The sequence below is a fragment of the Conger conger genome, chromosome 19 (genome assembly GCF_963514075.1).
Source record: "Conger conger chromosome 19, fConCon1.1, whole genome shotgun sequence".
In the NCBI taxonomy this organism is placed as follows: Eukaryota; Metazoa; Chordata; class Actinopteri; order Anguilliformes; family Congridae; genus Conger; species Conger conger.
The window spans coordinates 7001932-7027988 of NC_083778.1; the positions used below are offsets into that span (position 1 = coordinate 7001932).

Sequence of the window (26057 nt, forward strand, 5' to 3'; positions counted from 1 at the left end):
TAAGAGCAGCTACAGAATATGCATCACAACATATAGCCGCTCTCCCTCCATTATCACGACACTACCAGCACATTCATGAGCCGCTATCCCTCCATTATCACTACGCTACCAGTGCATTCATTAGCAGCTATCCCAACGCTACCAACGCATTCATTAGCAGCTATCCCAACGCTACCAGCGCATTCATTAGCAGCTATCCCAACGCTACCAGTGCATTCATTAGCAGCTATCCCAACGCTACCAACGCATTCATTAGCAGCTATCCCAACGCTACCAACGCATTCATTAGCAGCTATCCCAACGCTACCAGCGCATTCATTAGCAGCTATCCCAACGCTACCAGCGCATTCATTAGCAGCTATCCCAACGCTACCAACGCATTCATTAGCAGCTATCCCAACGCTACCAGTGCATTCATTAGCAGCTATCCCAACACTACCAGTGCATTCATTAGCAGCTATCCCAACGCTACCAGTGCATTCATTAGCAGCTATCCCAACGCTACCAGTGCATTCATTAGCTGCTATCCCGCCATTATCAGGAGCCAACCAGCGCATTCATTACTCCGCCCCAGTAACGCACATCAGCACCAGTCGACTTCATCCCCACAAACCCCCTGCTGACACGCCAGCCTGTTGTTTCAGAGCGAGCTGTAGACTCATCTGGCTGCTGTGTGCGTATACCTGTGAGATGGAGGGCCTGTGGAATGCCCCGGGCACTCCCGCTCTATAAATCCCGTCCCGGAGATAAGGCTGGAATGCAACAAGGGTTTCAAAACTGGAATAAGGTGGGGGGCAGCATTCCGACTGAGCAGTGTAAACCTCTTCAACAAGGCGCTGGCAGACATGCTCAGAGAGCAGGTGCGAGATTCATTTTAGCTCTACTGTAGCCATCGGTATCCCTGTCTCAACGGACAGGTTGTATCTCCGTTATCCGTCTCCTACTCGGACTTTGTGGATTATTGGACTTAAAAGTCGTTGTTCGGTTGAATGTTCAAAATGTATATCAGGGCAGAGCTACAGTGGGTCAGACATTCTGCTCAAAGTCACTCGAGATGTCACCTGACCTGACCGAAACCTTTTGAAACCGCGTGCCCCCGTCTGCAAAATAACGTAAGCCTTGATGTGGATAGAACAGATCACACCGCAATGTGATTGCCAATCACAGAACGTAAAACGCATTCCGATGCGGACTAGCAGAGCGGGGGGGAAAAAAATGCATCCGCTATCCGTGGCGGTTGTATTCATCCGGTATTTTGTCCCTCCTCAGGCGCCGTACTCGTACCGCGTGGACGACTGCAGCGAGTACATCTGCTTCAACGGCCAGCTGATGTTCCACAACGCCTCCCTGCACTGCCGCTACAACATCACCCAGCCCAGCTGCGGCCTCCTGGGCATGCCGGAGCAGACCAACCGAGACTACTGCTGCCCCCAGTGGCAGTGTCCGTGTAAGAGCCGCCGCGGAGACCCCCCTCGTCACAGACAAGCTGCACTCCAAGCTCACTTCGTCCTCAATTTAGTCTATTCTTCATAACCGTACCAATGTGTTCCCTCCCCAAAAAATGAATACTTATGTATTTTTCCATCCACTTCCTGGAAAACAAGATTGTACGTTATTGTGAACCAGTGGGCATGTATCTCGATCCCCATTTCCACCATTTTCCTCCATTTCCTCCCAATTTGGTTGCCAATTGTACCCTGTTTATTTCAATCGCCCATGTCAGTGGGAATGCCCGGAGCATTCAACATACAACCCCCCCCCCCCGAGCAGCCAGAAGGAGACGGACATGCCTTCTTCAAGCCGTGTCTTCTCAGGCTCCGGACCGTGATTCCGGGGTAGCCAGGGGGCGCTTTCCTCCCCACGATCCCCTCGCGTGCCGGCCGTACCTCGGTGTGCAACTGTATGGAACGGATTCCTGCATCGAGGTTCGATGCCTTAGCGGCGGGCCACCGCGGCGCTCCTAAATATCCTTTTCACAGTGTCGCGCATGCTCACTTGACGTCAGTCAAATCGACTCCCCGCCCTTCAAAAAATCCCCCTGAAAGATCTGTTTCACTCGTGTACACGTCATATCGATGAACCTAGTGCCACTCTTCTTCCGTGTCGGCTTGTCTTTAAACACAACGACCCCCCGGGACACTCACGTCTGGCCCACGAGACCAGTAGGGCTGCTGCCGTTTCTTTTCTACCTGAAGATTCACTGATGGAATCAATGCCACTGCTTACATTACATTACGTTACAGTCATTTAGGAGACGCTCTTATCCAGAGCGACGTACAATAAAGTGCAAATCAAGCCAGCGACAAGTGCGTTGAAGACCCTAGAGGAAAATACAGTTCAAAGTCCCAGAGTGATCACATAGATACAACTTGAACCCTTGAAGAGCACATCAACTTACCAACTAGTGCACCGCAGTTTGGCAGCTAGAATACCCCGAATAGCAAAATAATGATACATAAGTGCTATTATAACCTATGGCATACATATGACATACATATGGCTCATTATAGCAGTGATTAGCTGGCGGTTAAACTCACCCGGGATGACTGGGCTCCAGAGTAACCGTGTGCGTGGTCTTCCGCGGCAGGTCGGTGCTCCGTCATCTCTGACCTGCGCGTCATCACGTTCGACGGAAACAACGTGGCGCTGTACGACAACGGCTCCTACATCCTGGTTCACCTCCCCAGGGAGAACATCGTGGGTCACATTGAGAAATGCCCCACCAGCGAGGTAATCATCCCAGAGCCCCATCTCTGTCCTCACAGCTAAACCCTGCTCACAATGCTGATAACAACTTACTCTACTGTAACAGTTTATTTAATGTTTGTATGGTTATGCCATTGTTCTAAGTTGGTGTAGTTTGCTGCATCTCCACTATTTAGTGGTGCTGAATGAGTCACGGTGTGAAATATACTGCCACGTCATGTAGTAGAGGCAGAAACTCTGGAGGGTTTCAACACCTGACTTGATACCGTGCTAGATACCATCTAGTTTTCGGTAAACAACGCACTAGGTACGCTTTAGAAAACGGTGAGCATTGTTGGTTGAATGGCCGGCCCTCATCATCGTTATGTTAGTCCTGTCTCAATTCTGCTTCTGAGCATGCTCAGATGGCTGCATTGCAGTGTGGATTATATATTGTTTTGTAGCCTAGTGGCTCAGGTAAATAACCGAAACCTGAAAGGTTGGTGGCTCAAGCCCCAGTTTAACCCAGATAAGATGAGCAAGGCCCTTAACCCTGTATTGCTCCAGGTGGGGATTGCCCCCTGCTTAGTCTAATCAGACTGTAAGTCCCTTTGGATAAAAGTGTCAGCAAATTATTATTATTATTCTTTTCCTTTCGCTCAGCGTGATGCTTTCACAGAATATGCACCGTTTCCTTACTCCCCCGTTTTCCCTTTCCTTTCCAGAGTGTCAGCTCCATCAGGCGTCCGGTAAGTGATCGTCGCCTTCGCATGCCGTCGTCGTCACGGTAACACGAGCGGCCCGGCTCCGGCCGGCATGGTCACTCACACAGGCGCGCCCCCCTCTCGCCCTCTCCCCCTCTCGCCCTCTCCCCCCCTCTCCCCCTCTCCCCCTCAGACGGCGACCGGCGGCACCTCGGGGCTCTGCTTTAAGAAGCTGAACATCACCACCCACTCCTACAGGATCATGATCAACCGGCTGGAGAGGAAGGTGCCTGCGGCCCCCGCCCTGCTTCTGCAGCTGCACTGCTTCGCCTTTAACCGTCTTCTGAATTCATCTTTTTCTTGAATGAGGCTTTACTGAATCACTGTTGTTGCTTTTGTGTGGGTCTTATCTGGGGTTGAAAGGGGTTTATACAATTTTGTACAGTTGTTTCCCATTGGACAAGCAGAGTACAGTTGTTTCCCATTGGACAAGCAGAGTACAGTTGTTTCCCATTGGACAAGCGAAGTACAGTTGATTCCCCTTGGCCAAGCGAAGTACAGTTGATTCGCCTTGGCCAAGCGGAGTACAGTTTTTCCCATTTGACAAGCAGAGTAGAGTCGTTTTCTCATTGGACAAGAAAAAGTAAAGTTGGTTCCCATCGGACAAGCAGAGTACAGCTGTACAGTGTTTCTACTTGACAAGCAGATTGTTTCCCATTGCACAGAGTACAGCTTTTCCCATTTGACAAGCAGAGTAGTCATTTTCTCATCGGACGAGCAGAGCACCGTTGTGCAGTGAGCGCGTTTCCTCGGCACCCAGGTGACGGTGAACCAGATCACCGCGAGGCTGCCGTTCACGCGGCACAGCCTGCACATCGACGACACGGGCACCATGTACATCATCGACACGCCGGGCGGCATGAGCATCCAGTGGTACCACAGCACCGGCGTCATCGTGCTCCAGTACAGCTCCACCAACATGACCGCCGCCAGGACCCGGGGCCTCTGCGGTAATCCTGTTTTCCCTCTGTCGCCACCTGCTGGGGTGGAGGCCTAACTGCGGCTGTGCAGCCTCCCCCCCCCCCCCATCAGGCTGCGGTAACCCCGCACTTCCTGTGTTTGTTTTTTCTCTGTCGCCCCCTGCTGATGTGGAGTCCTAACTGCGGCTGTGCGGCCTCCCCCCCCCCCCCATCAGGCTGCGGTAACCCTGCACTTCCTGTGTTTGTTTTTCTCTGTTGCCCCCTGCTGGTGTGGAGTCCTAACTGCGGCTGTGCGCCCCCCCCCCCCCCCCCTCAGGCTGCGGTAACCCCGCACTTCCTATGTTCGTTTTTTTCTCTGTCGCCCCCTGCTGATGTGGAGGCCTAACTGCGGCCTAACCCCCCCCCCCCCCCTCCCCTCCCCAGGCTGCTGCGACGGGAACCCGGCGGATGACCTGAAGCTGCCGAACGGCACGGTGGTGCGGCACATGGACGACATCCCGCTCTTCCTGCACAGCTGGATGGTGGACACGTCCGAGGAGATCGACTACTTCCGCCGCGTGGGCGACAACTGCACCACCGGCAACTGCAGCAGGTGCTTCCAGATGCTGAACCAGAGCCCCTACTCCCAGTGCCACCACAAGGTAGGGGACCGCACCCATCGCGTGCTGCTGGACTTGGGACAAGTGCTTTGTCGGTTGAAGTCTCGTGTACTTAAAAGGTTCCGTATTGTGGGAAATGGCATCTCCCTCGCTATGTGGATTATAAAGGAGATGAAGGTGCTATTAAAACACTGTGAAAGTATCGGAACGTACAGTCCCAAAATACGTGCACACAATCCGTAGGAAGAAAATGGCTATTTAAGCGAGCCTCATTTCTCATGAGAGGCGATGGAGAACGGTCATGTAAAACTAGACAGATTGTTTTTGGTACTTAAAACACTTAAAAACCGCACAAATGTTGTCTTAAGCATACCAGGACCTAAAATAAAACACTGGAAAGCTGTACGATATGGGACCTTCAATCAGTAGAATTCCCATATGCGTAATAATACTGTCCATGACTTTCAGTAATCACTTTGTTGGTGCAGTCCTTATTTGGATATCCTTGATTTTTCAGCACTGTCACTGTCTAACTCTTAACTGAAAGTGTTTTCTGAGTAAGAGTGGACACCATGTTTTCTCCTGCCCCAGGTGTCCCCAGAGCAGTTCTGCGATAAGATCTGGGCTGGAGACCTGCACTACAAAAACCACCAGTGTGACTTCCTGGCTGCGTACGTTGCCATCTGCTACACACACAACGTATGCATCAACTGGAGAAGGCACAACTTCTGCCGTGAGTGACATCATTCAGCTTCATTCTGACTGAGAGGGCCTAGTCTTTATCCCACAGAAACGAACAGCGGCAGCCAGGCCAGTGCTGTACTGTGAGAGCAATGAGCAGTGTTGAACTCTGGGAAATGTTGTTTTTATAAAGCCTTGAAGTGCCCTCCCGGGAAGGAGTACCAGCCATGTGTGAACACCTGTAAGACCAAGACCTGCCTGAACAGGGAGTACTACGAGGAGTCCATCTGCTCCTACATCCGGGAGGAGTGCGTGTGCAAGCGCGGGACCATCCTGCACCGCGCCGACTCCGCCTTCTGCGTCACCGAGGACCGCTGTGGTGAGGACTTACCCCGCCCACTTTACCCAGGGTGCATCAGCACTCAGCGAGCCTCACGCTCCGCCCACTTTACCCAGGGTGCATCGGCACTCAGCGAGCCTCACGCTCCGCCCACTTTACCCAGGGTGCATCAGCACTCAGCGAGCCTCACTCTCCACCCAATTTACCCAGGGTGCATCAGCACTCAGCGAGCCTCACGCTCCGCCCACTTTACCCAGGGTGCATCAGCACTCAGCGAGCCTCCCGCTCCATCCACTTTACCCAGGGTGCATCACCACTCAGCGAGCCCCCCCTGCTCCACCCACTTCACCCAGAATGCAACAATCAGTGAATCCCCTGCTGCACTGTTTACCCAGAATGCAACATCAATCAGCTCCACCCACTATCAGTTGCAGCTTAACTTATTGCACGGTGGGCGATTTGATTGACTGCTTACGGGTGCGTTTGACTGGTCCTCAGTGTGCACGGATAACGAGGGCCTGCCGCGCGCCCCGGGGGAGGTGTGGAACAGCTCGGGGAAGAGCTGCTGCCTGTACCGCTGCATGGAGAACGGCAGCGTGGTGGCGGTCGAGCCCGACTGCACCGAAATGCCCACCCCGCTCTGCGAGAGGGACGGAGAGTACCCCATCGACGTGCTGGAGGAGGGCGCCTGCTGCCCCAAAAAGATCTGCGGTACGTCCCGGTCACACATTACGTTAGTTATTTAGCTGACGCTTTTATCCTGGTGCACTTGATGAAGCTGGGGCAATGTGGGGCTAAGAGCCTCGCTCAAGGGCCCAATAACAACACCGACCTTACTGTGGCTACACTGGGGCTTGAACCACCAACCTTCTGGGTCCCAGTCAAGCACCATTGCGACTAGGCCAGAGGTGTCAAACTCCAGTCCTGGAGGGCCACAGCGTCTGCTGGTATTTGTGGTTTCCTTTCAATCAGCAGCTAATTAAGGCCTTGAGAACAAGGTGTGTGGTCTCTTTAACCAATTAAAGACTATGTATCTATGACTACGTAATTAAAGAAATGTATCTCTCTTGTGCTGAAACACACCGGAAACCAGCAGACATCGCAGCCCTCCAGGACTGGAGTTTGACACCCCTGCACAAGGCTACATAGGCTGTCCACCTCACCTCTGTGTGATGAGGGCTGATCATTAATGATAATCATGGCTGGTTCCTCACTGCGCTAAACGTAACGCTGTGCTGACGGCCTCTGCCCTCCATCTTGCAGAGTGCAATCTAACCATCTGCGACACCGAGGTGCCGACCTGCGAGAACGGGAACAAGCTTGTGATTGGTTACAGTGCCGTGTCCTGCTGCCCGGAGTACAGATGCGGTAGGTGGTTTGTGGGCGCAGTAGAGAGTGTGGATTTGGGGACTGCAGTACAGATGTGGTCGCACTGTTGATTTTGGCAACGATTTTTCACCGCAGTTGATGTTTTAAGTCTTAGTCTCTTGACGAAAATACATTTTAGTTTTAATCACATTTTAGCCATACCCTCTGCATTGATTTGAGTAAAAAAAAACAAAAAAAAACAACCACAAAAAAAACAATATTAAATGGTGTATTTTAAAAAACGAAAATATGTGAATTTTACTTACATTTTAGTCCTAAATTTATTTCCTCGTAATTGAAGCTTAATTAACTTTTTGAACATGTATTGGATTCCGGATTAGGTAACGTTAGTTTTCAATAATCAGGACCTCTACTGAGTTATCTTGCTAGAGCCACTGACTTTTTACACTTGAGTAAGGTAATGATTGACCGATAATGAAATGGCTATCTGATTAAATCTACCCATTTATATTTTATATACATACATATCGACAAACAGATAAGGTTAGCGTTTCAGCCTATGGACCATACATTTACTAGTTGACAGTTAGATTTCCAAACAAGCAAAAAGACAACTGCTGCATTTTAGATCGGTATTTCCTCATTTAATTCTTTGCAATGTTGTCTGCATGGTTTTCATAAGTGGTTGGAAACACATCTAAGCGGCTTACAAGAAATGTGTTCCACAGGAGCTAATGGAAAAAAGTTCATTTCTGACCCTTCGTATGGAACCGGTAATAATATCTCGGCTAAAACGTAGCCCTGATGCAAAACTTTAAACATTATTTCACATTAATTTTGATAGCTGGCTATATGAGTTTGATTCAAATGTTAATGTTACTGGTGGAAAGGCTCGCTCAGTAACCTACAATTCCAACTAAATACAACCGGATGACATAATTTACCGTTGGTAAAGATGGTGGAATGTTGACTCCGTAGATATATACGGATATATCCGTAGCTTAAGTTTGTGTTTTAGGCCATGCACGGTTGTTTAATCAGTTTCGTTTAAAGGTCACTAGCAGCCATAGTTGGAGTCTTTTACCATTCCGTTGCTGAAACGCCTATCCTGTAAAATCTTTGGTGGAGGAAATCCTGCAATTGGAAATTGTTTCCGAAAAGAATGTGTTAAATATACTTTTAAGAATGATACATTCAGAAGGAACAGGCACTTCCCTTAAACAGAAATGGTTGCACGTCTGCACATTCTTTGTGATATTTTCGTAGTTTCTGTTTTTTCTTCTTCTCATTTACTCATATTTTCATTGTCGTATTAGATATCAAAAAGCCTTTCTTCAGTGTACATTTTAGTCATATTTTTTGTCATAAATTAACACTGGGGAAGGTCGTTGTGGATTTGTAGTACAGATGTGGAAGGTGGTTTGTGGGGGCTGTAGTTTTTGGATTAAGGATTTGTAGTCCAGATGTTGCAGGTGGTTTGTTGGGGCTGTAGATCATGAATGTGGGGTCCATTTGAGATTAAAGGTAGCCTAACAGACCTCTCCGTTGTGCTCAGAGTGTGATCCCCTGGCCTGCCCCATCGCCCTGCCACCAGACTGCAGGGACGACCAGTTCCTGGTGGAGGTCAGGGACCACTCCTGCTGCTACTCCTTCCTCTGCGGTAAGTCCCCCTCAGCCCTGCTCTTCATCACTCCTCTTCTTCATCCCCATCACTGTGATGATGTAGATTGTTGCTGTGCCGATGTAGATTGTTGCTGTACTGATGTAGCATGTTGCTCTGCTGGTGTAGATTGTTGCTGTGTAGATGAAGATTGTTATTGTGCTGATGTAAATTGTTGCTCTGCTGATGAAGATTGCTGCTCTGCTGATGTAGATTGTTGCTGTGCAGATGTAGATTGTTGCTCTGCTGTTGTAGATTGTTGCTGTGTGGATGTAGATTGTTGTTCTGCTGATGTAGATTTCTGCTCTGCAGATGTAGATTGTTGCTGTGCTGGTGTCCATTGTGGCTCTGCTAATGTAGTGATCTTGTTGCCAGTTTGCGAGTCCTGTATGGATCCAGTCCCATCCTGCAGCGTTGGCCTCATCCTGGCTGTGTACCTGAACACAACCAAGAGCTGCTGCCCACAATACCACTGCGGTAACAGCTGTGTCCACACTAACCCCATTACCACTGCAGTAACACACCTGTGTACACACTAACCCCATTACCACTGCGGTAACACACCTGTGTACACACTCACACACTAACCCCATTACCACTGCGGTAACACACCTGTGTAAGCACTAACCCCATTACCACTGCGGTAACACACCCGTGTACACACTAACCCCATTACCACTGCGGTAACACACCTGTGTACACACTAACCCCATTACCACTGCGGTAACACACCTGTGTACAAACTCACACACTAACCCCATGACCACTGCGGTAACACACCTGTGTACACACTCACACACTAACCCCATGACCACTGCAGGAACACACCTGTGTACACACTCACACACTAACCCCATTACCACTGCGGTAACACACCCGTGTACACACTCACACACTAACCCCATTACCACTGCGGTAACACACCTGTGTACACATTCACACACTAACCCCATTACCACTGCGGTAACACACCCGTGTACACACTAACCCCATTACCACTGCGGTAACACACCTGTGTAAACACTAACCCCATTACCACTGCAGTAACACACCTGTGTACATACTCACACACTAACCCCATTACCACTGCGGTAACACACCTGTGTACACATTCACACACTAACCCCATTACCACTGCGGTAACACACCCGTGTACACACTAACCCCATTACCACTGCGGTAACACACCTGTGTACACATTCACACACTAACCCCATTACCACTGCGGTAACACACCCGTGTACACACTAACCCCATTACCACTGCGGTAACACACCTGTGTACACATTCACACACTAACCCCATTACCACTGCGGTAACACACCTGTGTAAACACTAACCCCATTACCACTGCAGTAACACACCTGTGTACACACTAACCCCATTACCACTGCGGTAACACACCCGTGTACACACTAACCCCATTACCACTGCGGTAACACACCTGTGTACACACTCACACACTAACCCCATTACCACTGCGGTAACACACCTGTGTACACATTCACACACTAACCCCATTACCACTGCGGTAACACACCTGTGTACACACTAACCCCATTACCACTGCGGTAACACACCCGTGTACACACTAACCCCATTACCACTGCGGTAACACACCTGTGTACACACTCACACACTAACCCCATTACCACTGCGGTAACACACCTGTGTACACACTCACACACTAACCCCATTACCACTGCGGTAACACACCCGTGTACACACTAACCCCATGACCACTGCAGTAACACACCTGTGTACATACTCACACACTAACCCCATTACCACTGCGGTAACACACCTGTGTACACATTCACACACTAACCCCATTACCACTGCAGTAACGTACCTGTGTACACACTCACACACTAACCCCATTACCACTGCGGTAACACACCCGTGTACACACTAACCCCATGACCACTGCAGTAACACACCTGTGTACACATTCACACACTAACCCCATTACCACTGCGGTAACACACCTGTGTACACTCTAACCCCATTACCACTGCAGTAACACACCTGTGTAAACACTAACCCCATTACCACTGTGGTAACACACCTGTGTACATACTCACACACTAACCCCATTACCACTGCGGTAACACACCTGTGTACACACTAACCCCATTACCACTGCAGTAACACACCTGTGTACACACTAACCCCATTACCACTGCAGTAACACACCTGTGTAAACACTAACCCCATTACCACTGCAGTAACACACCTGTGTACACACTAACCCCATTACCACTGCGGTAACACACCTGTGTACACACTAACCCCATTACCACTGCGGAAACACACCTGTGTACACACTCACACACTAACCCCATTTCCACTGCGGTAACACACCTGTGTACACACTAACCCCATTACCACTGCGGTAACACACCTGTGTACACACTCACACACTAACCCCATTACCACTGCGGTAACACACCCGTGTACACACTAACCCCATTACCACTGCGGTAACACACCTGTCTCACCCCGTGTTGGGCTGTTCCTCACACAGTGTGCGATTTGAGCCTGTGCCCCGAGGCTCCCGTGGAGTGTGCCCCGGGGACCGCCCTGGTGCCTCAGAGCGTCCCGGGCCAGTGCTGTCCAGACTGGCAGTGTGGTACAGTACCTCGCCATTTCCCCCTTCAACGCGCCCACGACAATCACACATCACAGCCTGCAGACAAATGGGTCTTATTTAAATCATAGCTTCCACACCTCCACAAACGGTACTGTTGCATGTTGGTATCGTTTCGCTTTTATATGGGTGACAGCAAAAATGTTGAAGACTCACCCCAGGTGGTCAACTCCCTGTGTTTCTTCAGTTGTTCAGGCGGCTCTTGCTGGTGGCAGGAGTTTCCTGTCCTGCATTTTGGGATTCAGGCAGTTTGGGAAAATGTGATTGGTGGAAGGGGACAGTTTGGGGAATTTGATTGGTGGAAGGGGACAGTTCGGGGAATTTAATTTGGTGGAAGGAGGAGGTTGGGGAATGTGATTGGTGGAAAGGGGTAGTTTGGAGAATGTGATTGGTGGAAAGGGGTAGTTTGGACAATGTGATTGGTGGAAACTTCTCCGGTCTCCCCACAGAGTGCAGCTGTCAGAATTACTCCACCCCTTTCTGCCAGGTGGTAAGTATCAGTTCATCACACTGCAGCTCTCCGCGGCTCTGCTGTCCTTTTTAAAAGAACACATGAATATAAGTTCATTTCTTTAATAGTTTGGCCATGAATGTTAACATAAACATCAGGCTTTATTCTGCCCAAAACCCTGGCTTTCCATGGGTTTGTCGTGTGGAAAAGGAGCTGTGAGTGTGAGAGGTGGGTCAGCGTGGTACCTCTCTTTTCATTGGCTCCCGCAGGGAGAGGTGCAGATCGAGATTCCGGACTCCAGCAGCCCGTGCGGATGTGCCCACTTCATCTGCAGTAGGTTCACACTGCCGCTCTTGACGCACGTCCCGGTTCCTGTGCCTTTACACGCTCACTGAGCACTTTATTAGGAACACTTACTTATTCTTGTCATTACCTAATCAGCTAATCTTGTGGCAGCAGTGCAATGCATACAGTCATGCAGGTACAGGTCAGGAGCTTCAGTTAATGTTCACATTTAACATCAGAATGGGGGGGGGGGGAAATGTGATCCAAGTTAGTTTGAGGGCGGCACGGATGGTGCAGTGGGTAGCACTGCCGCCTCACAGCAAGGAGGTCCTGGGTTCGAATCCCCGTTGGCCTGGGGCCTCTCTGTGTGGAGTGTGCATGTTCTCCCTGTGTCTGCGTGGGTTTCCTCCGGGTACTCCGGTTTCCTCCCACAGTCCAAAAACATGCAGGTTAGGCTGATTGGAGAGTCTAAATTGCCCATAGGTATGAGTGTGTGAGTGAATGGTGTGTGTGCCCTGCGATGGACTGGCGACCTGTCCAGGGCGTATTCCTGCCTTTCGCCCAATGTATGCTGGGATAGGCTCCAGCCCCCCTGCGACCCTGGTCAGGATAAGCGGGTTAAGATAATGGATGAATGAATGAAGTTAGTTTGATACCACTGCTGTCAAGCATCATCCTCTGTGAAAAACACTAAAAAAATTCACTTAAATTAATTAACTTAAAATTGAATTGGATACGTGGGGCCTGTGTGGCCTGTGTTTTGGGCCTGACCTGTGCTCCCTGCAGGGAAGGCGGAGGTGTGCCTGTTCCAGGGCGTGACTGTGCTCAGCCCGGGCCAGTCCATGGTGCAGTACGTGGAGGGGGATCTGTGCTTCACGGTGCAGTGCCTGCAGGAGAGGGACCCGGCCACCGGTTTCTTCGCCATGGAGGTGTCCAGCGTCAACTGCTCAGAGAAGTGTGGGCCTGTAGGTTTCACAATGCTGCCCTCCTTCATTAGACCTGCTTCTGCGGGACTGGAGGAAGCTAGTCGTGGAGTCACCCGCTCGCTGTCATTCATTCACTTAGTCCCAGTTTCATTCAATCGCTTATTGACTCACTTATGGACTCACTCAGTCCCAGTTTCACTTAGTCCCGGTTTTCACTTATTGACTCACTCACTCACTTATTGACTCACTCACTCACTTATTGACTAACTTATTGACTCACTCACTCACTTATTGACTAACTTATTGACTCACTCACTCACTTATTGACTAACTTATTGACTCACTCACTCACTTATTGACTCACTCACTCACTTATTGACTCACTCACATATTGACTCACTTATTGACTCACTCACTCACTTATCGACTCACTCACTCACTTATCGAGTCACTCACTCACTTATTGACTCACTTATTGACTCACTCACTCCCAGTTTCACTCAATCACTTATTCAGTCACTCGCTTGCTTATCGACTCCCGTATTAATTCGCCGACTCACTCACTAGCAGTTTGACCCGCTCCCTCAGCCTTCACGTGTGTGAACAGATGTGTGTACAGTCTGTGGCTCCGCGTGTTGATGCAGCGGTGGCTGTGTGTCCCATGTGCAGCATCAGATCTACGTCCCTTCCAAAGACCCTCACGTGTGCTGTGGGTCCTGCAAGAACGTGTCCTGCTCTTACCTGAGTGAGAACGGCACCACCCAGCACTACACGGTGAGAGTGCTCACCGCCCCAACTGCTCAGCCTGCTCACTCGCTCTGATAGCTGTGTAACAGCACACTGTGTGTGTGTGTGTGTGTGTGTGTGTGTGTATGCAGGCTGGCAGCTCGTGGGTGGCTAACTGCACGCGGTACGACTGCGTGGAGACAGCTGTCGGGGCAGTGGTCCTGGGGTCTGCAGTGGTCTGCCCCCCCTTCAACGACTCTGAGTGCCTTCAGGTCTGTAATCCGCGGTGCACCCTGACCCCTCCCGCTAAATACACTGTGACACTAATACGTTAAAGAAGTTAGAAATGTTGACGAATATTAGCTGACATGTTGGTGACGTTGACGTAAAATAACGTTGGTGTTGATGAAGGTAAGGAGTGTGAGCGGAGGTAAGGAAGCGCACTATGCTACGCTACGGTATGCACACTACACCCACGATGCTACGCTAGGCCCACGATGCTACGCTAGGCCCACAAAGCAACACTAGGCCCACAATGCTATGCTAGGCCCACGATGCTACGCTAGGCCCACGATGCTACGCTAGGCCCACAAAGCTACGCTAGGCCCACGATGCTACGCTAGGCCCACGATGCGTTGGGCGTAGCGTAGCCTCTCCTGATGCGGAGCCGTTTCCCTCTCCTTCCAGAACGGCGGGGTGGTGCAGAACTACATCGACGGCTGCTGTCGGACCTGTAAGTGCCCCTCAGGGGGGCTCTAGCCTCCTGCTTTGAATGGCTTCCTGGCTCGAGCGCCGCGGGCTGGAGTTTGTGGACTGAGCATGTTGTGCCCCCAATCAAGGGCGGCAGCTGGCCTGCCTGCAGCGATCTGGCTTACTTTCGGGCTGCTACAGTTAGTGCGCCCCCTTGTGCCTCGGAGGACAGTTGCCACAGTAATCGCTAGGCTCTGGACCCTGTTTCCTCTGCGTGGGACAGTCTGCTGGCTGTTGGCTTGGACCGGTAGTGACAAGATGGTGTAAAATTCTTGGTCATTAGTCAATGAAACCGAATAAAATAAAAAATGTTTAATTTTGTACTTGTGCTGCAATACGGCATTTCAAAGCATTTCAATGTATTTCTAACAGATAAAAAAAAAGAAACCACAGGCAACCCATAACCAAGAATTTTAAACTATTTCAGTTAATTAACTTTAAAGTAGACATTGAGTCTTTTACCTTTACTGACAAGAAAAGTGAATTCAGCCTGTAAGTTGGAGCCCAATGTTTGCATTTTAACTAAAATATTTAGCTGTTAACGGATAAATTGTAGTGCAGAGTAAAAGTGGTTCCCACCCTATCAGACACTAAATAAATAATGACAATAACAATAACAATAATAGATTAGAGGGACTGGTAACTACTGTAATTATTGATGAGCAGATTTCTGACAACCAAAACTTTAACTTTTACATTGATAATAATAGTGTTTTGAATGGGTTTCTAACAGATACTAAAATGGATTAATGATCATATTTGTGCCTTCTCCATAAAGTACAGAAGCAGTGCTTTCAAGATCACTGTGTAACAAAGTACCAAGCTGACACTTGTCATGTTGAGGCAGTCTACGGTTGTGCAGTAGGCACATTCAGCATTGGCAGGAACTAACAGTGCTCTGACAGAAAGTGTGTGTGTGTGTGTTAGCCGGGTGATCATTGGCTTGTGTTGCGGAGCTGATGTTGTGTTGATTGAATGCTAGCTGTGGATGCCCTGGGGTGCTTAACCGTTTCAGTGCCGGCCCTGAAGCATGTGCTCCTACTCTACTGTGTTTAAACGACTGAAAGAGCCAAGATGGCTGCCGCCTCCTAAAATCGATGGGAGATGCATGTTGGAATGTGCTGATTGCCTTTAATAAACAGACCACTGTGTTTTTGACTAAAATATTGCTGTTCCTGACAACCCTGCCAGGTACTGGACCTGGTATTTTACCTTTTAGCCCAGTAACTCCAACTGGTAGTACTAACTGTGATACAGGTACTATAATCTATTTCTGCCTTTTGTGTGTGTGTGTGTGTGTGTGTGTGTACGCGTGTGCATGTTCTTGTGTGTGTGCATGTGCGGGGTTTTTTTCTTGAATTTATTTTTGAATGCCTTGGTCATGCCCTTTGTCCAAGTGTGTTCCAGGTAGGTGATTTTCCTGACCATTTTTGCTCTGGGTTATGTTTTGTTGTTTGACTGGTCTGTGTTCTCTTTGTGTCTGTCTGTGCCTCTCTCGGTGTCCGTCCTGCTGCCTGATAATGTCTGCCTGGGGGGAATACTATGCTGCAGAGTGGGGTATGGGGGTAATATTATGGTGCAGCGTGAGGTATGGTGGGATTTCTGGGGGGTATAATAAGTTTTGGGGGTGATTTCATGGGGCAGAAAACCTGAACCCCAGGCCATGAACAGGGTAGCCTCCATTTTGTTTACACCAGTTTACCTCCATTCAGCCAGGTTCTGTTCTGTTTTCACAGGGACTGATTGTGTGATGTAATTGCAAATATATGTTTTATGTTACGGTTGGAAATGTAAAAGTTTTCAGAGGTACCTGAACGGACTGCAGTAATATGGGGGAATACTTATGCTCTTATGTTGTGAATATATTTTAAGTATACTGCATCATTTTCCATCATTTCCATATGGGATGTTTTTGTGTCTGTGACGGGATCTGTCTGTATGCTGTCAGGTAAAGAGGACGGAAAGACCTGCAAAAGAGTGGCCATCAGGACCACCATTCGGAAAGACGACTGCAGGAGTAATGCCCCCGTAAGTGGCTTCCCTCCCTGTCCCTCTGCGGGGCCCCCATCCGTCACTGGGGCCCCCATCCTGTCCTGTCTGCATGGGGCGCTTAGTTTAAACTATAAGACCTGGGGGCCTATTCCACAAAGCAGGATTACCGAGCTGGATAACTGCGCCAAGTAAAACCCTTGAAAAGCTATTTTTTCTCTTCAGTCCACGTTCTGGGTTCGGTAATCCTGCTTTGTGGAACAGGCCCCAGGCGTAGGAGAGTATCCAAGACAGTATCCCAGGTCCTCTGTGTGAAAATCTTGGCATTCCCAGACTCATTGCCGGGGTCAGACGAACATCGAAACTCAAATAGGTTGGGTGTCTCGGTGGCGTAGCCTCATTGTCAGCTGTGACGTCGGCGGTTCGAATCTGGCTGCCCAACATCTGTCACATGTCTTCCCCTGTCTCTCTGCACCGCACTGTCCAACAGGGGGGCCTGTAGCGTAGTGGTTAAAGTACATGACTGGGACCCGCAAGGCCGGTGGTAATATATTTAACGATAATAAGCCGTTGGGCCCTTGAGCAAGGCCTTTAACCCTGCATTGCTCCAGGGGAGGATTGTCTCCTGCTCAGTCTAATCAACTGTACGTCACTCCGCATAAGAGCGTCAGCCAAATGCCATTAATGTAATGTCATGTAATAAAGCTGAAAAAGCACAAAAATACCTTTTTTGGTTACCAGGTGTTGATCATCACAGATCATAGATCAACACTGCATTGATTGCCTTGATTTTGCGGAAAACTCTTGAGGTGACGCCCCCCCCCTCCCCCCATGGTCTGGTTGCCAGGTAATGATCTACTCCTGTGACGGGAAGTGCCCCTCGGCCACCATCTTCAACTTCAACATCAACAGCCACGCCCGCTTCTGCAAGTGTTGCCGCGAGAGCGGGCTGGAGAGCCGCACGGTGCAGCTGTACTGCACGCGCAACGGCACCGCCGTGGACTACACCTTCCAGGAGCCCACGGACTGCTCCTGCCAATGGAACTAGGGCAAGGGGGCGGGGCCTCTCTCCAAGGAGGCAGGGTTAAAGCAGGAAGTGCCACTGTAATTTCTCTAGTATTATTTTTCTTTTTCTTTTTTTTCCCGGTTTCGCGAACTGATAATTTTTTTTTTTTTAGCCAGCCAGGTGACATTGATTACGTTGCTTCGTGTTCCAGAGAAGATGCATCCGTTTTGTATTTTTTCTCTCCATTTTACTGTAATTGTTAGTCGTTTTTCTGCGTTCACAGTGACTTTTACATGAGTGATGACGGCTTTATGCGATTTTGTATTTTGATGTAGGTTTCATGAATAATATTTTTTAAGAAATTATTTAACTGAGCTATAACGCACTTTCTAAAATGAACTCCCTGTAAAATGACAATCCATGCCACTTTGATGCCAAGGTTTCATATTTCATGGTCAAACCTTCCTTCTTCATTACTTTTAAGGATGTATCTATGAGCTGATCATGTTAAAATTAATGACAGTGGCCTTTCAGTACATTGAAGATTATTGACCAGGATAATGAAGTTCAATGTACTCAAATTTTGATATTTTTGCATCATTAGTTTCTTCAGTACAAGTTGTTTAAATCAAGGACACAGTTAAAACACAACAATAAAGCACATGATTTTATCAGTTTTGTTATTATTATTATTATTATTATTATTTTTGTTTTGAACTGAGTTATTTGTCTTGTCACTGATTCAATTCAAAGTGAGCAATAATTAACCAAATTGCCCATCTCAAATCAAGAGCCAATGGTAGTTACAGTTTAAGATGGCTTGGACCTATACACACGGAGGGCAAGTGTAATGGGATTTTCCCTGATTAATCAGGAAATGCTGTTATTCAGGACCTAAAGGTCTCACCCCTGAGTGTGATATAAGCATGGTCTGGTTCACTGGAGCCTGTTAGAAACAGATAGTGGTCAGTAATACAGGGTCCCATGATATTCAAGATCTGAATCAGTGTTTCCTGTTGAAACAGGAAAAAGCACACCCTTGCAGTCCTCTGCTTAGTCGCGCAGCTGTAGTGTAACTGCGCAGCTGTTGCAGCCAGGCCGACAGCGACTGCGCAGCTAAGATGCTGTAAACTGACACAAGAAGAGGCTGGCTGCAGGTGTTTAGAGGGCACCTGTCTAAAAATAGTATACTAGACATACTTGATATAACCGTTCATAATACTTCGGCTATTATTAAGTATAAAACGGTATACTTCAGGTATTCTAAAGCGTACTTTTTTTTCACATGGGATGTGCAGACTGCTCCCCTCTCTCCTAAATTAATAGGGTGGATCTTGCAGGGATGGACGCGCATCTTAGAAAGGGCGTTACTTCTTGTCAAAATAAAAGAAAGGCAGTCTTTTCTATGTGAGAGTTTACGTGACATTACAGTCCCCAGTTTGCATTAGTTTGTATCATTTCCCCCCTGCTGTTCAGTAGCCGGTGTACGAGGGAGACGCGAGCGCGAGCGCGTCGGGGCAGAATGGAGCGGCCGCTCGGTGCCGCTCTCTCCAGCTCCCACGCGGGTCACCAGCGGCCCGGCCTGTCTCCTGCAGACTGCTGTTATGCTTTCACAGCATGTAATTAAAACGACAGGAGGGTACTCCGCCTCCCACTTGCCACTCTGCTGAGAAAGGGAAAACTCCCGAGACACGTCAACTGTGACCCCTCCGTCTTGGGCTACTGAAATACTTCACTCGATGGTGTTGTTGTTGTTGCTTGATGTATGAACACGTCACTCGGATTGCGGTTTCATTATCGCGAATGTTTTCTTTCGCTTTTTTTTTTTACTTCGCTGTAGTAGCTCTCAGTGTCAGCAAAGAAGATGACTGCTACTCACTGTCTTCAAATTTGTAAGGAGTATTGTGTAACATAATTTCAGAGTCAGGCTATGGTATGACATTAGACATACTGTCTGCAGAATGTGTTTTAAAGTGGATCTATTTAACTGAAGTACAAAAGCTATTGCCTTTTCTGCAGCTCTGACACAGACTCACACTCACAGACACCTAGAGACACTGGGATGGGGCAGCTAAGTGAAATTGTTATGTTTTTCTATTCATCAAAATATACACTCGGACAGCCTGCTGAAAAGAACCCAGTCCAGCAGAGTTTACTCAGTAGTACACAAATGCCTGGATAAGCTTTGATCTACAGGCAGAGAAACCAAACATCGGCGAGGAATCCATTAACATACCAATGCATAACCTGCTTAGGTTATGCTCAACTACGGGAACTCATGGACTGAAAAGCATTCTGCCAGCGTTTGTCAGCGGAAATTACATCACCGCAAGTATGCGACACAACGCGACACAACGCGTAACTGTCATTAATCCTTTGTTGATAAAACTTTAGTTGATAAATCCGATATTCCGTCTGATGGTGCTGTAGGACGCTTCGCTCCTGTAGTGACTTACTGGGCCAAGTTCTTAGTGAACTTCACCACAGACACTCCTACACTTTTCGGGAGTCCAGTTGTGGAGTGGCTGGCTGTCTCTGTCGTCCTGGCAACCCACTCTCGGTTCAACAAAGAGAAGTGCAGGAATGGGCGAGGGGAAGGAGCTGTTCCCACAGTCCGCTTCACAGAAATCACTAGTCTCCAGTGGTGGAGGGGGCGAAGAGCGCGCTAAATTCAAAGTCGCGTTGGCTTCAAGAAGTTGAACAAGCTATAGCAGGTACTGCAAAATAATATTTAAATCACCCTAAATAAGTGTGTGTGTCTGTCCTTCAAGTGCGAATGTGCCTAGCGTGCAGGTGTTATGGACAGTTTTAGACTAAGTAGCCAAATGTTGCTGTGATCACGATCGAAGCCATGCGAGTGCTTTTGGAGAACCACATGCGTAGTGTGCATAGAGTGTATTTTACAAGTAATTTTTTCAATGAAGTTTAATCAACGAACTTCTTATTTATTGATTTATTGTTGCCGATGTCAGTTCGCGAAGAAACCGCTAGTTACTAACGAATAGCTAGTTATTTAACGGCAGCTTAACTTCATCCCAATTACTTTAGTCATTGTTCATCCTTTTTTTTTCGTGGTAAAATAAATTATCAACAAACGTGTTGCCTCTACTGTATATATTTTGTAGAACATATCAGTTATTTCACTTGTGCGCCTGTTTTTTAATGTCAAATTTTTGTTAATGCACTAACTTTCAGTAATTGCAGTCTGATTAGATTTTCTTATTCTGACGCAGTTTTAATTCACTTTCAATGTTAGGGGTGCTGCGGCACATGCCTATCCAATGAACCAAAGTTCCCTCATGGACAAAACAGTTCTTCTGTGGCTAATATCAGATTATTTACTTCAGGTAAGTCGACATAAAACGTGACACCCTCAGTATATCTTTATCTTGTTTCCTCTGTGAAAAAGGATTGCGTTTGGCTGTTCTCCTGTATTTAATGGCTTTTAATGGAGTTGGAGGAGTGCCGTTTTGAGTGGTAGAAACTGCTTGTGAATGTCACAGGTGGCGAGCCTGGCTTGCTCCAAAGTGCCGGGATTTGTGGAGGTGCAGGTGGATTTCGGCCAGTTCCCTCAGACTCAGGCAGCAGACCGCTACTCACTGACCTATTTACACACGGAGAGGCAAACCGTAAGATCTGTTCACGCGCCCCTCCTGTCACTGCGTCTATCTATCGTAGATCGTACACAGTATAATGTTCACTGTCAATTCAACTGAGGGGGCCTAGGTGAATGCATCTAAACTCTTTTTGAGGCACACTGGGAATCTTGCTCTGTGAGATAGGGCTTTCATCAACATGCAAGTTGCTGGATTGACTGTTCAAGAATGAAACGTTATTTCAATTTGTTGTGGGATTAATCAAATGTCAGACCATTGCCTTATGAATATTTTAATATCAAACAGTTAGGCAGCTACCATTTTGATATCATCCAGTTTTGGAATTGATAGGTGTTCTGTAAAGGACTGGCCCTAGTGCATTTGTATCAGTCTATTTAAGCAGTGAATTGTTTTGTGTGTGTTAGTGTTCAGATATGTAGGTCTGATTTGCTCTTGAGAGGACCAGAAGAGATCCCTTATGAAATGATATTTCTGTTTTAACTGTTTGACACCCCACAGCTCTGGCTCAATACTACTGACATTTCTGGATGTACTCCGGATTGCAGAGTGGTCCTCCGTGAACCTGTAGACGCTGAAATGTATAATGTTGATGTAAAATCCATCAAAAACAATGTTGTTTTGGAAACAAAGTCCTTTCCCATAGGTAAGCATTTTGGTTTTAAGGCAATTCTATCATTATTTTTCTAATTTAACACGATTTTCGAGTTCTTGGATTCCTGTCTTTTGGATGATACGTTAAGCCGAGGCCCAGACTCACTCTGGTCATTAAAGATCCTGTGACAGTCTCCACAAAGAGTAGGGGTGTCCTGAATAAACTCCCAACCTGGCTCTCTCAATCCTGCCCTCTCGTCATCCACTGATTTCATTGGCTAAAAAAAATAAAAAATAAAAAAGTTCTCTCCCTCTCCACTTCAGCTGATGTGTGGTGAACATTCTGGCGCAAAATGTTCACTCCACCTCAGCTGATGTGTGGTGAACATTCTGGCACAAAATGGCTGCCGTTACATCACCGTGTGCTGCGCGGTGGGTGCTGCGCATTGGTGGTGGTTGAGGCGAGTCCCCCACCCCCACCATCACTGTGAAGCACTTCGAGCATGAAAGGAGCACTATGTAAATGCAAACATCGACGCGGCCATCTTGAATCGGTGTTCACGCGCCGTACGCGCGTTCGTGTCTCCGCTCCGCAGACCCGTCGCCGAGTTCCTCCCTCAGGGTGGAGGTCACGGCCTCCAGCGCCTCGTTCAGCTGGCGGAGCCCGGCCGGGGAGCACGGCTGCTCTCTGAGGCTCAGCGGCCACCTGTGGAAGGTGCCGCCTCACAGGAACGCGTACCGCCTCACCGGCCTGCGGCCCGCCACCCTCCACAACTTCACCGTGGAATTTAGGACCCGCGTCCCGGGCCTCGACGTCACGCTCACCCGGAGACTGAACGTGCTGCTTGAAACAGGTGGATCCCTTCCCCGCTGAAACTACGCACACCTGAATAGAAGCTGTTCTATTTCATGTCGGTTCTGCTGATCCTGTCTGATTTAGGCTGTAATAATGTTTAATGAAAGCTCTTAAAGATAAAAAAAATATTTGTATGGGGATGTTCAATGCAGACTGACAGAACGTGTGTAGTGTGTAGTGTGTAGTGTGTAGATGGCTTGTCTTTGGCCTGGCATCTTGCATGTTCATTGTATTACATTACATTACATTACAAGGCATTTAGCAGACGCTCTTATCCAGAGCGACGTACAATTACATGTGCATAAGTATGTGCTGTGTATGCAGAGAGGTGCACTTGTCCTGTCGGCCTGTAGTGTGTGCATAGTGTGTAGGTGGTGTGTGGGATGAGTGTGTGTGTGTGTGTGTGTGTGTGTGTGTGTGTGTGTGTGTGTGTGGAACAATATATGCATGTCTATATGTGGGTGTACAGCTGTGTGTGCGTCTGTGTGAGTGTGTGTATGGCTATATCTATACAGTATGTTACAGTGTAGCAGAGTCTGAGTGCATGTGTGTGTATATTTATGTGTGTCTGTGTGTATAAAGTAGTGTCTGTGTGTATATAGATGTGTGTAGCCGTGTCTGAGTGCACGTGCATGTGTGTGTATATAGTGGTGTGTGTATATTTATGTATATGTGTTTGTAGCAATGTCTATGTGTATAGAATAGTGTCTGTATGTGTGTAAAGCTGTGTGTAGCCGTGTCTGAGTGAATGTGTGTGTGTGTGTGTGTGTAAAGCAGTGTGTGCAGCAGTGTGTGTGTGTGTGTGCATGTGAAAAGCAGTGTGTGTGTGTGTGTGTGTGTGTGTGTAAAGCGGTGTGTGTAGCTGATGTGCTCACCTCCCTCTCCAGCGCATTGCCCGGCAGGCTGGGTGCACTCAGACAGCAGCTGCTTGAGAGCTTGGAGGCGGGGCCGCCCGTGGGTGGAGGCGGGGCGGGCCTGCAACGCTGCAGCTTCGGGGTCTCACCTGGCCGACATGGAGAGAGAGGAGGACTTCCTGTTTATCTCCTCTTACCTGAGGGCGCTCAACCACATGGTGCTGGTGTGGACAGGTCTGAATGACCTGCAGGTAACTTTTAGCATCGGCCCCAAAATGGGCCCGAGATGAACACCAGCAAAACAAAAAGCACATTTCCCGTTTCAAAAGGCCCACGTGTATATTTTTTGAGCTTTTCGTATCATCCTTGAGCTTTCAATTTTGTGTTCTATACTGGTCCAAGTAAAATTATTTTGGTAGAAGTATGCACATTTTACGGTCTAACTGCTGTTTTTGCAAACTGTTTGTAAAATGATTTCCCATGTAACATGACATGACATATGTTTTTGCATAATTATGGGATGACACAGAGAGCTGACCACAGGAGACGGAGGGGCAGAGCACTTTTAGAAAAACCTACATCACTGCCCTTTGCAAACATTTTGTGGGCGTTTTAGATACCAAAACCAGGAAGAGAACGCTGATATGCGTGTGGGCCTTTCATAATAAATCTGTTTATCGTAACGCATTTCATAAATTACATGTTTTACACTTTCATTCTATTCTATCTCTCCACAGCAGGAAGGACAACTGCGATGGACCAATGGCGTTGCCTACAGCCTGAGCAGCACAGTGACATCATCCTTGCCAGCCAATCAGACAGACTGCTTTGCCCTGCAGATGAACGCAACAAGTCCCAGTTACTTTTTCACTGGATTCTTCTGCTACATGCCCCTGCCATACATGTGCCAGTACAGATGTGAGTTTTGTGTTTAACCTGTGTGCTGTATCATTTGTGTTAACCTGTGTGCTGTATCATATGTGTTAACCTGTGTGCTGTATCATTTGTGTTTAACCTGTGTGCTGTACCATTTGTGTTAACCTGTGTGTTGTATCATTTGTGTTTAACCTGTGTGCTGTACCATTTGTGTTAACCTGTGTGCTGTATCGTTTGTGTTTAACCTGTGTGCTGTATCATTTTTGTTAACCTGTGTGCGGTATCATTTCTGCCTGGAAGGAGTGGCAGCTGCTTATTCATGCTCTCCCCATTGTGTTTTTTTAAGTGATCAAGGAAATCTCTTGATCACTAATGACTGAAAACTGTTCTGTAAACAGTAAGTAGTGTGTTTTTCTGAGATTCAGTGGCCCATTTCTAACACTAATGTTCTGCAGTTCTGTAAGCCTGGTGCAGCAGAGTGTGCTGTCCAAGCATTTTGCTTGACTATGGTTTTCAGAATGTAAATACTATAGTGTTATATTAGAGTGGAGAAGGTGCAGTGTTGTTTTACAGTGTAGATCGTATGGTGTTGTATTATAGTGTAGAATGTAGTGTTGTTTTAGAGTGTCGAAGGCTGTGTTGATTCGAGTGCAAAGTAGTGTTGTTTTACGGTGTAGATAGTACAATGTTGTTTTACGGTGTACAGACAGTAGTGTTGTTTTACGGTGTAGACAGAAATGTTGTTTTACAGTGTAGACAGTATAGTGTTGTTTTACAGTGTATAGACAGTACAGTGTTGCTTTACAGTGTATATACTTAGTGTTGTTTTACGGTGTAGACAGCAGTGTTGTTTTACGGTGTAGACAGCAGTGTTGTTTTACAGTGTACAGAGTAGTGTTGTTTTACGGTATAGACAGGAGTGTTGTTTTACGGTATAGACAGTAGTGTTGTTTTACGGTGTAGACAGTAGCGTTGTTTTACAGTGTAGACTGTACAGCGTTGTTTTACAGTGTATAGACAGCACAGTGTTGTTTTACAGTGTGTAGACAGTAGTGTTGTTTTACGGTGTAGACTGTACAGTGTTGTTTTATGTGTATACTGTACAGTGTTGTTTTACGATGTAGACAGCGGTGTTGTTTTACGGTGTAGACAGCACAGTGTTGTTTTACGGTGTAGACAGCACAGTGTTGTTTTGCGGTATAGACAGCAGTGTTGTTTTACAGTGCAGACAGCACAGTGTTGTTTTATGTGTATACTGTACAGTGTTTTACGGTGTATAGACAGCGCTGTTGTTTTACGGCATAGACTGTCCCTGTGCCATGCAGTTCCCTCAGCCCCGCCGCGCTTTGCCTTGGTGCTGGAGGCGGTGCGGGAGACGGAGGCTCTGATTGGCTGGAGGGACGACGTGGAGGACTGGAGGCAGACAGGGGGCGCCGCGGAGCTGTTCCTGCAGTACCAGGAGGACGCGCCCGTCGACCTGCCCCGCGTCAGGGAGGTGCAGC

At 47.9% G+C, this 26057-nt stretch overlaps 2 protein-coding genes across 2 annotated transcripts in view; both read left to right on the plus strand.

The window, feature by feature from the left end:
- Window positions 1-18432, plus strand: part of otogl (otogelin-like) — a 47879-nt gene extending 29447 nt beyond the window's left edge. The window contains exons 36-56 of the mRNA XM_061229839.1: window positions 1270-1447; window positions 2588-2730; window positions 3411-3434; window positions 3583-3675; window positions 4210-4399; window positions 4793-5010; window positions 5560-5701; window positions 5843-6028; window positions 6488-6700; window positions 7253-7357; window positions 8874-8978; window positions 9354-9455; window positions 11506-11610; window positions 12078-12118; window positions 12349-12412; window positions 13151-13329; window positions 13960-14064; window positions 14169-14288; window positions 14704-14749; window positions 16715-16794; window positions 17603-18432. Coding sequence (XP_061085823.1) covers window positions 1270-1447; window positions 2588-2730; window positions 3411-3434; window positions 3583-3675; window positions 4210-4399; window positions 4793-5010; window positions 5560-5701; window positions 5843-6028; window positions 6488-6700; window positions 7253-7357; window positions 8874-8978; window positions 9354-9455; window positions 11506-11610; window positions 12078-12118; window positions 12349-12412; window positions 13151-13329; window positions 13960-14064; window positions 14169-14288; window positions 14704-14749; window positions 16715-16794; window positions 17603-17803 — 2640 coding nt within the window. The 3' untranslated portion in view covers window positions 17804-18432. The remainder of the gene's footprint in view (window positions 1-1269; window positions 1448-2587; window positions 2731-3410; window positions 3435-3582; window positions 3676-4209; window positions 4400-4792; window positions 5011-5559; window positions 5702-5842; window positions 6029-6487; window positions 6701-7252; window positions 7358-8873; window positions 8979-9353; window positions 9456-11505; window positions 11611-12077; window positions 12119-12348; window positions 12413-13150; window positions 13330-13959; window positions 14065-14168; window positions 14289-14703; window positions 14750-16714; window positions 16795-17602) is intronic.
- A 2823-nt stretch (window positions 18433-21255) lies between these two features.
- ptprq (protein tyrosine phosphatase receptor type Q) overlaps window positions 21256-26057 on the plus strand; it is a 59857-nt gene continuing 55055 nt past the window's right edge. The window contains exons 1-5 of the mRNA XM_061229840.1: window positions 21256-21322; window positions 22566-22823; window positions 23713-23930; window positions 24417-24597; window positions 25881-26057. The exon at window positions 25881-26057 is cut by the window's right edge and continues 123 nt beyond it. Coding sequence (XP_061085824.1) covers window positions 21256-21322; window positions 22566-22823; window positions 23713-23930; window positions 24417-24597; window positions 25881-26057 — 901 coding nt within the window. The remainder of the gene's footprint in view (window positions 21323-22565; window positions 22824-23712; window positions 23931-24416; window positions 24598-25880) is intronic.